The sequence below is a fragment of the Sus scrofa genome, chromosome 14 (assembly GCF_000003025.6).
Source record: "Sus scrofa isolate TJ Tabasco breed Duroc chromosome 14, Sscrofa11.1, whole genome shotgun sequence".
Classification (NCBI taxonomy): Eukaryota; Metazoa; Chordata; class Mammalia; order Artiodactyla; family Suidae; genus Sus; species Sus scrofa.
The window spans coordinates 129,295,984-129,314,399 of record NC_010456.5 but is presented as its reverse complement, the minus strand read 5'-3'; the positions used below and the strand labels follow the sequence as shown (position 1 = coordinate 129,314,399).

At 53.7% G+C, this 18,416-nt stretch overlaps 1 protein-coding gene across 4 annotated transcripts in view; it reads right to left on the bottom strand.

The window, feature by feature from the left end:
* GRK5 (G protein-coupled receptor kinase 5) overlaps positions 1-18,416 on the bottom strand; it is a 237,203-nt gene that overhangs the window by 36,736 nt on the left and 182,051 nt on the right. For all 4 annotated transcript variants that reach the window (XM_001928584.6, XM_021073444.1, XM_013983798.2 and 1 more), the window contains one exon: positions 17,989-18,066. In XM_001928584.6, the coding sequence (XP_001928619.1) occupies positions 17,989-18,066 (78 nt within the window). The remainder of the gene's footprint in view (positions 1-17,988; positions 18,067-18,416) is intronic.

Genomic DNA, 18,416 nt, shown 5'->3' with positions numbered 1-18,416 from the left:
ATCTGGTCAGAGAGCCTCATCCCTCAGCACCATCAAGTCCTCAAGGCTGCCATGGTCTCTCTCGAATAGCCTGAGGAGGATGTGACTTTGGCCTTGGAGAGCAAGCCCTCTCTGGAGGCCCGGAGGGGCTGAACAATGAGGTGCAGTGGACTCTGCATGTTTTGGCGAGCACTATTTGTATAGCACTGTTGTGTGTAACACACACACACACACACACACACACACACACAGAGGCTAATGGCCAGCATATGCTTCGCTTCAACATATGAAAACATCCCTCCTGGGAGCTCCATACTCATTAGCAGTGGTTCCATCAGTGAACAAAAGGTCAGCCCAGGAGACTGTCCGCTCTATCTCCAGACGCAAGCACTTAGGGCTTAATGATGTGTATATTTTCATATGTGGGCAGCTGACATTCCCCATGTAAACTATTTGCAATTTCTCAACGTGGACAGACTCAGCTTTCAGGAAAAGCTGAGCCAGAAAAAGGCAAGACACTCTGGAAGAAAAGGGTCCCGGGGGTCCCCTTCCTTCCAAACAAGGGGCTGCCTGGGGGGCTTCCTGTCGGGCCCATACCAGGATGGAGGCAGCTGTTTCTCAGGGAGGGGGGCACCCCATTTCTCCTCCAGGATAGGAACAGGGAAGGGCACTCCCACAGCTGTACCCTGGCCGCCCCTTGACCCCTCCAGAGGGGATCTGCGTCAGCCGCAGGAAGCTCTGCACCCGCCTGCCAGGGCCTGGCCGTGGGCAGGGGCAGGGGCGGGAATCAGGCCTCTAGCAGGAGCCCGGGCCATAGGCATCACGGGCACCTAGGAGAGGGGCTGGCTGACCATCACTGGCCCACCAGCTCCCACTTCTGTGGCTCCCCAGAATGATGCCATCGGTGGCGCTTGTTCCAGCATCATGATGTGGACGCTGAGCCTTAGGGAGCTCTTTGAGGGGCAGGAACGCTCTGCATGGCTGGTGAGCAGCAAGTATGCCAAACATGCCCGTAGGCAGAATAGTAAACAGAGGACCTGAGATTCAAATCCAGGCCTGCCCGGCTGCACAACCTGTAATCTCTCCGCCCTGCTTTGCTGAAATAGACTGACCATGGTCCTGGTGCATAGTAGGAGCTTAGGATCTTTGTTGAACAAATGTGTGTCTACATGCAAATATGTGTTTACAGCAGGGAAGAGGGCGGTGGAGAAAGGGGGTCTTTCCATCCATCAGAAGTCCCTTGATGAGGTCATCTGGCCTGCCCCCTGCCTTTGGGACAAGTGGCCGATCAAAGTTCTTGGGGATTTTCTTCCCTATAATGGGTCTGCATGCCTGTCTTGAGCAGAAGCGATGGGCTGGAGGCTGGGAGGATCTAGAGCTGTCCCTGGAGAAGCATTCCGGTGCCAGGGATTCCTCAGCCCGCGTGCCACTGTGTCTCTCCCAGTTTCATTTAAACCATCCCCCACCCACCCAATAAATTCTTCCTTTGTTTGAGCCACTGGGAGTTGGGTATCTGCCTCTTGCCGCCAACAATCCAGATGAATTCACCATCTGCAAAATCAGGAGTTGGGCCAGGTGGCCTGGACCCTCCAAAGGCTTCCCTCCCCTCGCTTTTCTCTTGCCCCGACTCAAGTTGGCTGGTTCCGAGTTCTGTAAACTAACTCAGCCCAGCCTGCCTGACTCTAGGGACGGGAACTGGGTGAAGAAAGCAGGAGGTGGGCAAAGAGGGGGCTCATTCCACCCCAAACCCTGGTTTTGAAAGTAAAGCTGCTCGTACAATCACAACCAAGCTGACAAAGGAGAGCGTCCACTGAACGGCAGCCTCGGGCGGCCTTGCCTCACTCAGGCCTTGATTTAAGGTCTGGCTGAGGAAGAAAAAGCGTCATTCTTCCACCTTTTAAATCAGAACCTTCAGTGCCATGTGGCAACACGATGGCCACGCAGCCTGGGTGCATCTGGAGTAGCTCCTGTTCCATACCAGCCAGGCCGCCGGCACAGTCCCCGAACCCAGACAGGAACAGAACCGAGGCAAAGGGCAGAGCGTGGTTATCTTGGTCACTGGGGGGGAAAGGGAACTGACCCGGGGCCCAGCGCCAAGGGCCGTGGGCTCTGGTCCCCTCGCTCTGAGCCTGCTGTCGCATCCTGCACCTTTCGGCAGAAACAGCAACTCCTCCCCAAGTGTCCATGTGGTCAGCGTGGTGGCTGGACGGCACGGCCTGAGCACCCTGCCAGATGCAGCCCCGCTGGACAGGGACACATGCTGGACAGGAGGTTGGTGGCTGGAGGTCCTCGGGGCCGAGGCTGGAACAATGACAGGTCTCGTGGGGTCTCTCCTAAGCTCGGTGGGTGCGGCCTCCACTGAGAAGCAATCCACACTGAAGCAGAGGAAGCTGAAGCTCTGGGCCCTTGACTTGCAGTCGTGGGACCCCCCGGCGTGTTCGAGACGGGAGGGGAGGCGTTTCTGCACAAGCACTTCCCGTAAAACGAGATCTCAGATGAGAAGGACGGACCCTGCAAGGCATTGGTTGGGGCTGCTGTGCTCACTCTCGGGATCCCTCTGCACTCTTTATTCCTAAAGAGATGCTCCCCACACTATTTAAATTTCAGCCCCCACAAAATCTGCATCTTCCCTGGTCTCGGACAGATGGCGCTCAGTCTTGAAGGGGCCTTTTTCGGAGGGACACCCAGGAGTCGGCCTCCTGCCCAGTGGCCACTTTGTGCCTTTATCTCTCTGTGATGAACAGCCGAAGGCCCCGAGTCTGCGGGGCTCACGGGACGCTCCGCGGCTTCTCGTGGTTGGAGAAGGTGGGAAGGCCAGCGGCCTGACCGTGCTGGGAAGCAGCCCAGTGTTCCGTGAGAGGCCCATGGTTCTGTTATGATGCAGACACATGCAGCCACCTGGGCCATCTCCTCAAGTCTTTGGGCAATGACCTCTTACACCAATTTGAGGGCGACTCTGGGGATGGTGACCGTGGTTCCTCTGCTGTGCCAGGAAGACGCTTCGGGGGATGGGGTTTGTCTCTGCAAGGAGAGTTAGAGGGGGTGCTCCTGCTGTGACCAGTCAGAAAGCAAGGAGCCTGGTGCTTCTCCAGCTGGGGTCCGAGCTAATTCAGTCCATGCCCAGGTCATGAGCTCCACCCCAAGGACCTCCTAATCTGACCCACTCGGCCAATGGCAGGAGTTCAAGGCTGGTGGGGACTGGGGGTGGCCGAGTGTGGTGTAGCCTCTCAGCCCCTAGGAAGCAGAGCTCAGAGCTCAGGTGAGGGCTGATCAAGGCTCAGAGGATGGGAGTTCCCGTCGAGGCTCAGTGGAAACAAACCCGACTAGTATCCATGAGGATGTGGCCTTGCTCAGTGGGTTAAGAATCTGCATTGCTGTGAACTGTGATGTAGGTTGCAGACGTGGCTCAGATCTGGTGTTGCTGTGGCTGTGACATAGGCCGGCAGGTGAAGCTCAGATTTGACCCATAGCCTGGGAGCCTCTATATGCCGCGGGTGTGGCCCTAAATTGAGGGAAAAAAAAAAAGGCTCAGAGGATGAAGGGCGTTTGGCTAGGCAGTGAGGAGGCCCCTCCTGGAATCTGTACTCTGGGAAGCATTCTCAGAAGACTGGGGTTCTGACAAAACCAAAAGTCGACCCTTTTCTGGACAAATCCAAGATGGCAGGACTGCCTTCGAGGACCCCAAACAGATGGCAGGTTCATAGAAACCAGTAACTGGGTGAGGGGCCATGGGGCCAGAAAGTGCTCTGAGCAAGCCTGCCACCACAGAGGGCTCCAGCCCTTGTCCGGCGTGCCCCTGCTGGCCTGGCCACCCCAGGTCACAAGGTGTCACAGTCCCCGGGTCAGCAAAGTGCAGAAACACAGCCCTTGAGAAACAGCCACAACCCTCCAAGAAGGGAAAAGCAGATGGGACTTAAAGGGCCTTGTCCTTTACTTCCTTTGCTGTTCAAGTGGCTTCGCAGAAATCAGGATGAAGGATTTTTAGGGGTCAGGAAGTGAGAGAGGACATTTTTAAACACGGGCAGAATTTAGCCAGAGGCCCTGAGAGCTGGGCAACTTTAATGAGGAAGAAAGGAAAATACACAAGTGGCCATGACCCAGACCTTGACTTTTTACGTCAAAGGCAAAAAAGGATAATTAACAGAACGAAATGCGCCTGGACGTGGAGATGCGAGGCCAGCCGGGCTCTGTCAACTTGATAATCCCCGGTCGAGACCTGCAGGCCCCGAGTGAGAGGTGGGAGATGATTTGCTGTTTACACAGGCCGGGGGCCGGCTCTCAGGACCCAGAGAAGCGGGGGGTTTTCCTGGCAAGTGGTTTAAATCTGGTCAACTCTGCTCTGGGTCAGGGTGGCCATGTGCGGGTATCAGTGAGCGGAGCCGGGTCCGAAGGGGCTGGGGTGCAGGATGTTCACGCCCGGGGGAGTCTCTCGATCCTTGTGTGTGTGAGAGCGGAAGGCGCAGCAAGCCAACTTTCCATCTTCCAGAACATTCTCCCAGTCCATGGCCTCCGACCGGCTTCCATTTGAAACTGTGTTGGAAATATCTTGGCCCTGGAAGAATTTTCTCCAGCAAAGATTTCATTCCGTGCAGCTTGGGAGTGAAGGAGGGGCAGGCAGCTCCTAAGACCCCGGGGGATTCAATTGAACCCCCCCAGCTTATCATCTCTCTGCCAAGGCCCACAGACAGGGAGGGCCTGTCCGGCCACAGAGTGGGCCAGCCCAGGCAGCGCAGAGACCTGCAAGGCCGTCCGACCAGGGCAAGGCTGGGGGCAGGAGAGATTGTCCTTGGGAAGCCTGTGGCTGCTTTTTCTCTGTCTCCAGCCTAAAAAGAGCGACTCTAGGCAGGAAACACTATGCACATAAACACACACAGGAACGGGGGTCGGAGGCAGAGCCGCCTCTACTGGCATCAAAGGAACATCCAGTTTTCTGCCCTGGAAGGTCACGAGAAAGGAAGAGGGACCCAGCTGGGCACGCTCAGGCCTGCTATGAGGAGCCCTGGCTGGCATACCAGCCCCAGGACATCAGGCTGTGGGCAAAGAGGATGTGTTTTCCAGGAAAGGTTGGGGGAGAGGAAAAAACGTGTCCAGTTGAAGGACAATCACACTGTTGTTAAAAAACAGCCATGCAGGGAGATTGTGACATGACAGCATGCTCATGACATAGTGCAAAAGCTCGGTGCCAGAGCTGGACAGGGCGCAGGAGGGACCAGCCAGTGTGCACAGCCTACAGCCCACTTGTCCTTCCAGACTCGCTTCTTCGTGCTGCCGCTGGGAAGCTGGTTCAGGGGGAATTTTTGTCTCCGGTTAACTTTAAAGAAGGCGACACAGTGGAAAAGAAAAGGCATGGGTTCTAGAATCAGACGGAGCGGGGTTATAGTTCTTTTTCTTTTACTGTGGTAAAAGAGGCATAACAGAAAAATGGCTATTTTAACCATTTGTAAGTGGACAACTCAGCAGCATTAATTACATTCACAATCTCAACTATCACCACCATCTTTTTTTTTGTCTTTTTTTTGGTCTTTTTAGGGCTGATGGAGGTTCCCAGGCTCGGGGTCCAATCAGAGCCATAGCCACTGGCCTACACCACAGCCACAGCTACTCATGCTCTGAGTCACATCTGTGACCTTCACCACAGCTCATGGCAATGCCGGATCCTTAACTCACTGAGCGAGGCTAAGCATCAAACCCGCGTCCTCAGGGATGCTAGTCAGGTTCGTTAACCACTGAGCCACAATGGGAACTCCTATCACCACCATCTTTTTCCAATTTTTTTTCATCATCTCAAACAGTAACTGCACCCATTAAGCAATAACTCCCCATCCCTCTCTCCTATGAGCCCCTGGTAAGCTCTAATTTACTTTCCATCTCCATGAATTTGCCTATTCTAGACATTTCATAGAAGTGGAATTACATAACGTGGCCTTTTATGTCTGGCTTCTTTCACTAAGCATAATGTTTTCAAGGTTCATTCACGTCTAACAAGTATCAGGATGTCACTGCTGTTTGTGGCTGACTAATATTCTCCTTCTGGCTGTTCCACATTTTTTGTATCCATTTATCCATTGATGGACACATGGGTTGGTTCCACTTTCGGCTATTGTGAAGAACGCTGCTGTGGATATTTGCATACAAGTATCTGTTTCTGTCTCTGTTTTCAATTTCCCCAGCTTTCGCTCTTCATGGCTAAAGGCCTGAACTCAAGGTAAGACGGGGACAATTGTGTCTAATACACAGGACTGTCATGAGGACAGACTGTGATAAAGAGGTACAGCACGCAGCACACAGTAGGTGCTAAAACAATGTTACTTTGCCCCCCCTTAGTAAAAGAGTGTGAGAGGGCCAAGCGGTGCCCCGGCGAAGGGCGTCTCCATTTAAAAAGCATGGATGCGGGAGTTTCCGTTCATGGCGCAGCAGAAATGAATCCAACTAGGAACCATGAGGTTGTAGGTTCGATTCCTGGCCTCGCTCAGTGGGTTAAGGATCCAGTGTTGCCGTGAGCTGTGGTGTAAGTCGCAGACGAGGCTCGATCTGGCGTTGCTGTGGCTGTGGTGTAGGCAGGCGGCTGCAGCTCCATTTAGACCCCTAGCCTGGGAACCTCCATATGCCGTGGATGTGGCCCCAAAAAGCAAAAAAATAATTAAAAAAATAAAAAGTGTGGATGCATCAATGGTGGAACTTCTAGCACCAGCAGCCTCTCTGCTTTTCTGGCACACTACAGATGTCTCATATTGAGAAAGTATTGGCCCTGAGAATAAGAGCCTCAGAGGAATTCAGGCCCAGCTTCAGGCCAGCCAGGAGAGGAGGAAGAAAACGAAGTCAGGAAGCATTCCTTTTCATGCCTTTGTTCCATATTCCAGCACGGGGGTGTGGAAAGCCCAAGGAGGAATGTCCCAGGTTCCTCTTCCAGCCACATGACCTTCAGGGGTCCGGGCCCTCTTTGGGCCTCAGTTCCCTCATCTAGGAAACAGAATCTGGCCTAGCCCAGTCGTTTTAAAACTGGGTCCCAGGAGCCATGAGGGTTCTTCTCAAAGCCAGGAGGGCCCAGGAAGGGGGAGGGAGCAAAAGGGGTCCTGGCCCCAGGCTGGTCAACCACGGCAGATGCACGTGTCTTTGCATTTGGAAATCTACTGCTAACACTCTGTGCAAGGCCCTGGCCTGGGTGGCCCCTGAGATGCCCGTGGGTGCTGCGGCCTATTCTAGGTGGTGTCCTCTTTCCCCTTGGGGTGAACTGGAGGAATGGTCCCCAAGGACGGGCTTTGGGGCCACCTCCCAATGTACCAGGGTTGCTGGAGGCCCGGACCTCCATTCTGAGTGTGGCTCAAGCAGCAGGGGCCCTCTGTGGGGAGCAATGCAGTGCTGGGCGCTTGGGCAAACTGAAATGGCCTAGGAACACTGCTGCTCTCCAAAGGGCACCCTAGCTCCCTGGCCATTAACAGCCCCTCAGTCAAGAAGGGACTCAAGCAGAGCCCAAGGCAGGGAGCCAGGTTAGGTTATCTCAGGAGAGCAGGACGGGCAAGTGTCAAGAGGGCTTCTGAAGTCTCTGCTTCTTCCTGCGGGACCGTGAACAAGTTACGTAACCTCTCTACGGCTTCATCTCTCCATCTTTAAAATAGAACTAATAATCCTTAGGGTAGACGTGACGATTCAGTGAGTTCTTTAAAGTCTTCGGAACAGGGCTTGGCACACAGTAAGAGCTTTTCCCAGGAAGTTCCTCTCCCGAGTTTTCTTTTCAACCCTTCACCGCCCCTGAAACTTTCTGCAGTGCTGTGGCAGGAAGTGGGAAGCAGGTAGTGGGAAAATCCAGGGTCCATGTCCCGCTGGTCCAGCTGGCTTTCCACCCCAGCGGCCACTTAGCCAGCCTCTGTCTGGGGAGGGGGGTCTTTCAAGCAAACATGGATTCTGATCTCACCGGATTCACTGACAACAGGATGGAGATGCTGTTGCAGGCGCTGGAGACAGACAAGGGACAAGTGATCTTAGCGGAGATGAAAAGCTGGCTCCAGGGCCGGCGGTTAGGAGCCCAAACCCCTTGGAGGGCAGGGTCGGCACCTGGAAGGGAGGCCTTTGCCCAAGCCACCCGTATTCCAAGGCGTTGGTTGCCCTGAGGACCAAGGGCTGGTTAGATGGTTGGGTGGATTCAAAGCCAGCTCCTCAAGGCCCCAGACCCGGGAAGAAAGATCCAGGAGTGAGCTCACTCCTGGTCCACTGCCCTTCGCTTTAGGTCATGCTGTCTCTTCCAGCAACAAGCAGTACTTATAACAGGCATCACAGCTGGAAAGCAGGCAGCCCCGCATTCTCCAAAGATGAAGTGGTCTTAGCCTCGAGGGACAGGGACACAATTAAATAATACTGAATCACTCGGTGAAAAAGATATTCCCTTGACAATTTTCCTTCAGGCCTCCCATCCTCAAGAAGAAAGCCTGGGTGCGATGCTGCCATCTTGCTACCATGGCTCTAATACTCGCTGACTTCCCTTCAGAACTAAGAGAAAGGAGGCCCAGTGCCTTAGGTGAGCCAAAGAGCACCCAGCTAGGATTTAATGCCATCATTTCCAGGGATCCTGATGTACAACAAATTGATGTTGGTCTTCTAGGCAATTCCGGATACTAAGTTTCCTTTTGAAACTCATTTAAGTTAAAAGATGAGTTGATTTAAAGAAAAATGAGCCTGTTTGAGCGCCATTGCTATCATCCCCATACTCAGATGCGGAACCTGAGGCTCGAAGGATGCCCAACGTGGCAAAGTAACGGCACTGGCTTCCTTGTGCCCCTGAGCACAAAGACTGACGCCTCTGACTGCCCCAGGGGCCGAGGCGCTGTCCCCTGCCAGAAGCCAGCCCGTCCAGGCGTCCAGGCAGCTGAGACGCCAAGGCTGCTGCCGGGGTTGGGGGGAGGGGGCGGCGCCGGGAGAGGCTGCGAGGCTGTGAGCCGGGGGCCAGAGAAAGAGCAACTTGGAATCATTATTATTTCCTCTCATTCAAGCTCCTTACTTTTTAAAAGGTGGATGTTTTCCGGCGAGCCAAACAAGCGCTAGGAATAGAATTCTTTTGTGCAGCAACTCCGGCTGAGGGGTAATTTCCCCCTTAACAAGAACAAACTTCCCCGCCTCAGCATATCATTGTTTACAGAACAAAGAGGCCTGCATCTGGGGAGGGTCTGGAGCACACATCCTGCCGGCAGACCCTCCGACCTCCGCAAGAAATGCCTTCCCAACGCGGGCTGCTCTGGGGCACTCCCAGCCTCCCACAGAGGGGGCCACGCTGGTTCATGTCAGAAGCCTGCCCCCACCCACCTGGTCACCTCATCGTGGGAAGAAACCCATGCAGGCTCGCTCTTTCTTTTTCTTTTTTGTCTTTTTAGGGTTGCATCCACAGCATATGGAGAGGTTCCTAGGCCAGGGGTTGAATTGGAGCTGCACTGACGGTCACGGCCACAACCACAGCGATGCCAGATCCAAGGCACATCTGCGACCTACCCATAGCTCATAGCTACGCGGATCCTTAACCCACTGAGTGAAGCCTGGGATCGAACCTGCATCCTCAGGTATACTAGTCAGGTTCTTAACCCAGGGAGCCACAGCGGGAACTCCCCAAGCAGGCTCTTTCAACAGGACCCTTGCCAGGTCTGATCCCCTCCTGGAGTCCACTGATACTCCCAGCAGAACCACACTGAAACTGGGTGCTACCTGCCAGGCCTTAGTGACTGGGGTAGAGACCTGACACCGTTGCTCAGGGGCTCAATTAAAATGAACCACAGCAAGATGTCCTACAAATGGCACTGCTGAAACAGGACACTAAGCGGCTCCTTTCAAGCCCTGCCTCCATTATTCCAAACCAGTCTTTTCCCTTCTCCAACCTCAGGTGCCTGATCTGTGAAACAGGTGCACTGTTACCCATCTTGGGGAGTTGCTAGGAAGATCCAAGAGCAGGTCCTTGCAGCGCTGGACCCAGAGGGCCTAAGGAACATTGTCGCGTCACCCAGGAAGGACTAGAACATTCGTGAAGGGCCAGGCCTGGCCTGCTCTTTCCAAGAGGCAATGGGGCTTTGATTCTCCAGAGGAAGAGAGGTTCATGGACCCAGTGTGTTTCCATACACACCCTGTTCTTCCAAACACTAAGGCCTTTGTACAGGGACAGATAAGACAAAGTGAAAATAAATAATTTAAAAACAAGTAACGACAATAAATCTGAATATCATCAAAATGAAAAGTCTTTGTGCTTCCAAGGGTACCAACAAGAAAATCAAAAGACTGGGAGTTCCCTTGTGGCTCAGCAGGTTAAGGACCTGGCATTGTCACTGCAGTGGCTTGAGTCACTGCTGTGGCGCAGGTTCAATCCTGGCCCGGGCACTTCCACATGTCTCTGGTGTGGCCAAAATAAACAAATGAATAAATAAAGAGACAGCCCATAGAATGAGAGAAAATATGTGGAAATCATATACCTGACAAAAGACTCGGACCTAGAACATAAAAAGAACTCTTAGGATTCCACGTTAATAAGACAAACAACTCAGTTTCAAAAAACAGGCAAAAGATTTGAAAAGACTTTTCTCCAAAGATACGCAAACGGCCGATAAGCACATGAAACGGTGCTTGACATCAACAGTCATTAGGAAACTGCAAATCAAAACCATAATGAGATCGCACTTCCCAGCCACTAGGATGAATAAAAGCGAAAAGACAGAAAATGCCAAGTGCTGCAGAGGATGTGGAGAGATTGGAACCTTCATACACCGTGGTGGGAATGTCAAATGCTGCAGCCATTTTGAAAGTTGCCTGGACATTCTTCAACTGATTAAACATTGCATTAATATAGGACCCAGCAATTCTAAAACACCCCAGAGAGAGTAAAACAGATATCCATGCCAAAACTTGAACATGGATGTTCATAGCAGTATGATTCATCATAGCCAAAAATGGAAACATCCTAAGTGTCTATCAGTTGATGAGAAGATAAATAAAAAGGGGTTTATCCATAAAATGGAACACTACACAGTCATAAAAAAGGGACCACTGCCATCTGCTACAGCATGGATGAACCTTGAAAATATACTAAGTGAAAGAAGTCAGTCACAAAACCCCACATATTATATGATCCTATTTATATTAAATGTCCAGAAAAGGCAAATCCATAGAGACAAGAAGTAGACTAGTGATTGCCTAGGGTAGGAAGAAAGGGAAATAGGGAGTGTTGCTATGGGTTTGGGGTTTCTATTGGGGGTGATAAAATGTCCCGCAATCAGCTAATGGTGGTAGTTGCACAATCCTGTGAAGGTTGTGAAAAACCACTGAACCATGTGCTTTAATACAGTGAATTTTGGAGTTCTCTGGTGGCTCAGCAGGTTAAGGATCCGGTGTTATCAACTGAGGTGGCCTGGGTTTGATCCCGGCCAGAGAACCACCACATGCCATGGTGGTGGCCAAAAAACAAACAAACAAACAAAAAACCCCAACAGCGAATTTTTTTTTTTTTTTTTTTTTTGGTCTTTTTACCTCTTCTAGGGCCGCTCCCACAGCATATGGAGGTTCCCAGGCTAGAGGTCTAATTGGAGCTTTAGTTACCAGCCTACGCCAGAGCCACATCAACGTGGGATCTGAGCCATGTCTTTGACCTACACCACAGCTCACGGCAACGCCAGATCCTTAACCTACTGAGCAAGGCCAGGGATCGAACCCACAACCTCACAGTTCCTAGCCGGATTTTTTAACCACTGAGCCATGACGGGAACTCCAACAGTGAATTTTATAGTATGTGAACTCTATAAAGCTAGCATTTTAAAAATAAAGCCTGTGGTGATGAATGATACATAGTATTGTTTTCAGGATCACCTGAAATATCAATAGTAATAACTGGACTATTTCCTGGCCCACCCCCAGGCTCAGAGCAACCCCGTCTCGTGACACCTGTATGACTTCTGATCTGTAGGTACCTGGAAGGTGAGCCGCCTAGATCTCAGAGCCCAGCACACATGTCTGATTCAAGCAGCTTCCGGACAGCTTCCCTGAGCTGCCAAGCTCAAGACTATCTACAGAACGTGCCATGCTCAGGGCTGTCTTGCCAGCACTGGAGATTAGCCTGCCACGTAGACCAAGTCTTCAGCTTGCAGGTAGGGGAACGTGGGGAGGATGCAATATTCCATATGCGGCCCCCCCTCCCCGACCCCGCTGCAGTCCTCCAGCCTCCCTGCTGGGCAGGAGAGACAGTGACTTGTCACATCAGGACCAAGGCACTTAAAGTTCATGTGCCTCCTTCACCCTCTCTTCCCCTGGGTGGTGGAAACCCGAGAGCAGCCAGGGTCTCTGGTCTTCACTCAGAAGAGACCTCATCCGATCATGCATGAGAAAGACATTTCTGGTGTGTGAAGCCCCTGAGATCTGGGGTTTGTTTGTTGTGGCAGCTAGCATTAATCATGCTGACTAATGCATTGCCTTTTAATGAGTCCAGCCTCTCTGGCCAGCCCTCGGCCTCTCACACCCCACAGCTGGTGTTCATGTCTGAACAATTTCCTCATTCGATGGCCTGATTTTGAAAGCACAGACTAGGGAGGGGAAACTCAGGCAAAGACCTCCCCTCCCCACCCCCGCCTCGGGACTGTCTTATTCGTACCAGCTCCTGGCTGGTATTTGGGACCCTCACCAGTACCTGGCCCATTTGACAGATGAGCAGCCGGAGGTACCGGGAGGTTAAAGCAGATTTCCCAGGAGGCCAGTCAGCACAAAGAGGCCAAGCCTGGCTTCCAACCCAGATCTACCTGGTTCTAAAACTCACTTTCTCATGGCACCTGCCGCCTTTGCATCAGATCTCAACAGCTTTCAGTCCATTCCAAAGGCCACCGGGAGCTCCTGTCCTCTAACCGCCCCCAGAGCAAAGCTGGCCGGGTACAGGCAACTGACGCAGGATCCTGGGCAGCGTCCAAGGCGTGGACTTAGCCTCCTGGGATGGACGCCTTCAAGGCAGGGTTTGGACAGCAACATCCCACAGGGAGCGAGAACTCGGCTCCAGGCACAAGCTTTGCCTTTGAGCAGGGACCTTGCAGCCAGAATCCCAGCAAACACACCCTGTCAGTCACCAGGTGACACAAGCCAGCTCCCCAAAGAGACTTTGGTGGGAGAGGGGAGGGGCTTGCAGAGAAAGCTTCCCAGGGCTCCCTCATTGTCTCATTCAAAGCCACGCATCCAGCACCATGCAGGAGGCAGGGGACACAGAAAACAGATGCCATCATCTGCCCAGTGAGCCAAAGACGGCCACCAAGAGCAATGGCCCTCTTCCTACACACACTGCCTTCCCTGGGAACCCCTGCACCCACTCGGTGACTCAAAATGGAAACCAGAGACTCACCTGAGACTTCTCTTGCCCCCCTCCCTTCACACCCACACCTGCCATCCTCCAAAGAGCTCCTCCTTCCTGACATTTCGCAAGGCCCGGCCCCCCAACCCCACAGCGGTGGCTGCAGCAGCCCCCGATGGCCTCCTGCCTCCAGCACCCCCTTCTCATCTCCCCGGCAGGAGAGACCATCCTACGTGGTATTCAGAGCCCCAGGGGCCCCCCACCACCCTTAGGAAGGTGTCAAACTCCCCACCATGGTTTTCTAGGTCCTGCCACCCAGAGGGTCCCATCTCTCACCGTTTCCCTCCTGTTAACCCAGACCTCCCCGCTCCACCAGCTTCCCCACCTCTGCACCCAGGCCTCTCACCCTCAGCACTATTGACATTTCGGGCAGATAATTCTTTGTTGCAGGGCCGTCCTGTGCATCGCAGGGTTCAGCAGCATCCCTGGCCTGTGTGCATTAGATGCTAAAGCACATCTCCCCAGGGTATCAATTGAAAACATTTGCAGACACTGCCAAAAGTCCCCTGGGGGGCAAAACCTCCCCAGGTGAGAACCGTGGCTCTAGACCTTTCGCATAAAAGGCCCTTCTCCTTTCTTTTCCTTTCCCTTTTTTTTTGTGTGGCATATGGGAGTTCCCGGGCTAGGGGTCAAATCAGAGCTGCAGCTGCCGGCCTCCACCACAGCCACAGGAACGCAGGATCTGAGCTGCGCCACCAACAGCTTTCAGCAACACCAGATCCTTAACCCACTGAGAAAGGCCAGGGATCAAATCTGTGTTCTCATGGCCACTGTGTCAGGTTCTTAACCCGAAGAGCCACAACAGGAACTTCCCTTCTCCTTTCATTTGCACCTGGCTTCCCCTGGTCATCACCTTAAAATTGAATTCAGCTGCATTAACTCCCAGACACCTCCCCAGATCGCCCAGACTGGTCTCGGTACAGCTTCCTAGGAACCCCCTCACCCCATTTTCCTGTGCACAATCCACCACTGCTCCCCTCACACTGCATTCGACCCATCTGGTGACGTGCTCTCAGCCCCTCTGTAGGGCGGGCTCCAGACACCCCCCAACCCCCGGGCATGGAAGCCCTGACCCCAGGGACCTGCAGAAGCACAACAGAGCGGGTGCTCAGAGACCACCCAGGTTGGAGTGACAGCTTCTGACCAGAGGCAGAATCAGCTCTGTGCCCCGGAGCAGAGGCTCAGAGGGAGAGAGTCGGAGCGGGGGCAGTGCCTTCCAAGTGAGGGAACTTGCAGGGAACAACCTGGACAAAGCAGACCAGGGCTGGATGTCAAGACGAGACTGGGAAATGGGGTGGCCAGAGCCCAGCGAGGGGCCTGTGGGAGAGGTAACTGGAGCAAAGATGCTGGAGGAGGAGGAGGTCAGGTCGTGAAGACCCTAGGAGATGCTCTGCAGCCCAAGATGTATTCAACAGGACGGGAAATTAAAAAAAAAAAAAAAGTTTAGGAAATGCTTTGTTAGCAGTTAAACGGGTTTCTTTTTTTTCTTTTTTATGGCCCCACCTGTGGCATATGGAAGTTCTCAGGCTAGGGGCTGAATCGGAGCTGCAGCTGCCAGCTTACACCACAGCCACACCAGATACTTAATCCACAGAACAAGGCCAGGGATCAAGCCTGCATCCTTATAGATACTAGTCAGGTTCATTACTCCTGAGCCACATTGGGAACTCCTACATGAATTTCTTTTTTGCAAGATTTCTCAGAGCCTCTTTTCAAGGGAGAGATGTAAGAAGCAGTGTTGCTCACAAGTAATTGATCACAGAGGTGTTTTTCCCACAGAGCTTCTTGAATGATCGGTGTCCCACTGGGCACCCTTTGGAAAATGCTGCTTGGAGCTGAGATGCATGTGCTGGACCTTCAGGAGGGGGTCCTTCAGGAGGAGGTAAGGTCTATCTAGGTTTGGGGACAACAGTTCTGGGGGTTTCTCGAAGGCCTCAGAGCCAGTGCTGCTGCATCTGGGGTGTCTGGCAGCCCTGAGAGGTTAAATGGACTCCTGAGAGAGTGACTCCAGAAGGACTGCTAAGGCAGCGTGAAATTCATTAGAGGAAAACAGTCAGCCCACGGCCGCTTGTTCCACCTCCCCCAGACCCCTGGGCCATAAATATGGTGTGGTTTAAATTTTTTAAATTGAGGAGTACTTAAGGAAAAAATGCTGGCAAGCTCCCAGGCACTTGTAAAACCATCAGAGCCGATGAAGGCTGGGCCCCATTCCTCCAGGAGGTGGAGGCAGCGTTGAGCAGGGGTAGGGAGGTCTGGAGAGCTCAGGTTGGGGTTCTGGGGCAGAGGCCTCCGCTCAAGGTTGGCCGGGGGGAAGAGAGGGCAGTGGCCCCCGCAGCAGCCCTGGGACTGGCCCGAAAGACCAGCAAGGCCGAGCAAAGGAACCACTTCATCCCCTGCAGATGTGCCAGGGAGGGGGCGGGGGCGGGGTGCAGACAGTGCCCCACGGGGAAAAGCCAGGGGCTCCGGGATCACCCCGGCCTGGGCTCAGCTCCCATCATGTGACCTGGGACAATAACGGCCCCTCCTAAGCCTCCCAGTCCTCGTCTGGAAGAGGGAGCCAATGGAGTCACATCACACGGTGACAGCAAGACAGAGTGAGATGGTGTCTGCACACAGCGAGTCCTCAGTACATATCAGCTGCCATTGTTTGGGGGGAACCCAAGCAGGTGGGCAGCCCAAACGGGGGTGCGGATGGACAGCTAGATGGACAAGCTGAGCCACCGCAGAAACCACCTTCCCCGAGGGCAATGAGCGACTATCAGCTGCGAGGTCACAACAGGTTACCTGGCCCTCCGGGCCCTGCAGCCACCTGGAAACAGGACCATCTCCTCTCACCTCTCAGAGGCCAGAACCATCACAGACAGTGTCTAGTTGGCGTCTGGCTCACGTAGGTGCTCAGTGGTGAGCTGTCCTCATCCCCCTGGGGTACTCCCCCCCTGGTGGGGGGGGGGGGCTGCCATGCCGGGGTGCTCATCCTGTGTCAACACAGGAGATCAAAAACATCTGCCTGCAGGAGTTCCCATCATGATGCATCGGAATCGAAGCTGACTGGCATCCATGAGGACGCAGGTTCGATCCCTGGCCTGGCTCTGTGGGTTAAGGATTGGCACTGCTGTGAGCTGTGGTGTAGGTCACAGATGCGGCTTGGATCTGGCATTGCTGTGGCTGTGTCTATGGCCAGCAGCTACAGCTCCGATTTAACCTCTAGCCTGGGAACCTCCATATGCTGTGGGTTGTGGCCCTAAAAAACAAAAACAAAACAAAACATCTGCCCGCAGCCTCAGCAACACGTCTGCAGCTGCAACTGTGGGTGAACAGGGTCTCCTCCTGGCCCATTTCCAACCTGAAGAATTTCACAGATGCCAACAGACCTGTACCTGGAACAAAGTGAGGCTGTGCAGCCTGGAGGCCCTGCAGGCAGAACAGGCAGCTGGTGTGCCCAGGGCCACCCCTGTGCAGGGTGCCCAGCCCTGTCTAGCGTCAGGTGGCGCTTATGAAATTAATGCTCTTGCTTCTGAAAGTGCAAAGGCACTAGGGGTGCTTGCCCTTCCGTTAAGAGATATGTGTGATTATGACGGAGACAGAGGCTGAGAAACAACAAAGGGAAGCCACTGCAGGTGGTGCCTCTGGAGAAAGTGACACAGGTGATACCTTTGTGGGGAGGCTGGGCTGATCCCCAGGAGATGTCCACTGGTCGCCTGCAGATACTGGAGGCAAGCACACCTGATTGGGAGCAAGGTCTCAGGGCAGCACGAGCTGCCCTCATCCCATGCTCAGGCCCCTGGGCCCCCTCTCCCTTACATCCGAGGGGGCAGTGAGGCTGTGAGGTAGGACCAGGGCTGCCCAGGACCCCTGCGCCCCCTGCCGAGAAGGACAACGAGGTGAGGCTTACTTGCCTTGAGGGACGTCCACGTTGTGTGGATAAAACATATAAAACTATGTAGAAACCATCCATAAATGCAGGGGAGAGGACGAGGCCTGATTGTAAACTCGGATGGAGCTGCTACGGGTTTAAGCCCCTCATGACACCTGCTGGAGGAGCTGCCATTTGTGACCTGGATTCCTTCTGTCTCCAGTCCTACCTCTGTCCCCTGAGCAGAAGCCAACCTGAGGCGCCGCCGCATCCATGCTTAACTGTACTCATCACCACTGCCATCAACAATGGACCCAAGCCATCGGGGTGCTCCTAAGGTGGGCTCGGGGTGGCCCCTCACCCTTCAGCACACTCTGGAACGCTTCAGAACACTCTGCATTCCCCTGTGTGTTCACCTGAGGGGGCCTCTACCCACACAGCTTCAGCCAGCCCTTTCCTCCTAATCACCCCAGGACCCTTCCCCTTACTCGACCCCTCGGAACCACCCCTGTTAGGCCATTTCTTCAGGGCACTTGGACCCCTGCCTCAGCCGAGCCTCCACTGGTCCTACCACAAACACTGGAGCAGGCAGCATGAGGGCCCCAAGAAGCAGCCCTCCCTGCCCCAGACCTGGCCTGGCCACCCACCTCAGCCCTGCCAGGCGTGGGTGCCCTTGGAGAAGGAGAAGTCTGGACGTAAAGGCAGCCGCTGGCCAGGCGCTCTCCACGTGGCCTGGCCCAGATCTGGGGGGTCCGTATTCCAGCATAAGGCCTCCCACTCCTGCTATGGGGCTTGGGGGGCCTCTTACCTTTGGGGTGAGGTACTTGGTCATAATCTCTTTCCCTTTTTCTCCCAGTTTTTCATCTGGAGTAACTTCATATTCTGCCTAAAACAGAAGGAAGAGAACAATGATAGATTTCCTCACAAGCTTCTTTTTTTTTTTTTTTTTTTTTTTTTTGTCTTTTTGTCTTTTGTTGTTGTTGTTGTTGCTATTTCTTGGGCTGCTCCCGTGGCATATGGAGGTTCCCAGGCTAGGGGTCTAATCGGAGCTGTAGCCACCGGCCTACACCACAGCCACAGCAACGTGGGATCCAAGCCGCGTCTGCAACCTACACCACAGCTCACAGCAACGCTGGATCGTTAACCCACTGAGCAAGGTCAGGGACCGAACCCGCAACCTCATGGTTCCTAGTCGGATTCGTTAACCACTGCGCCACGATGGGAACTCCCTCACAA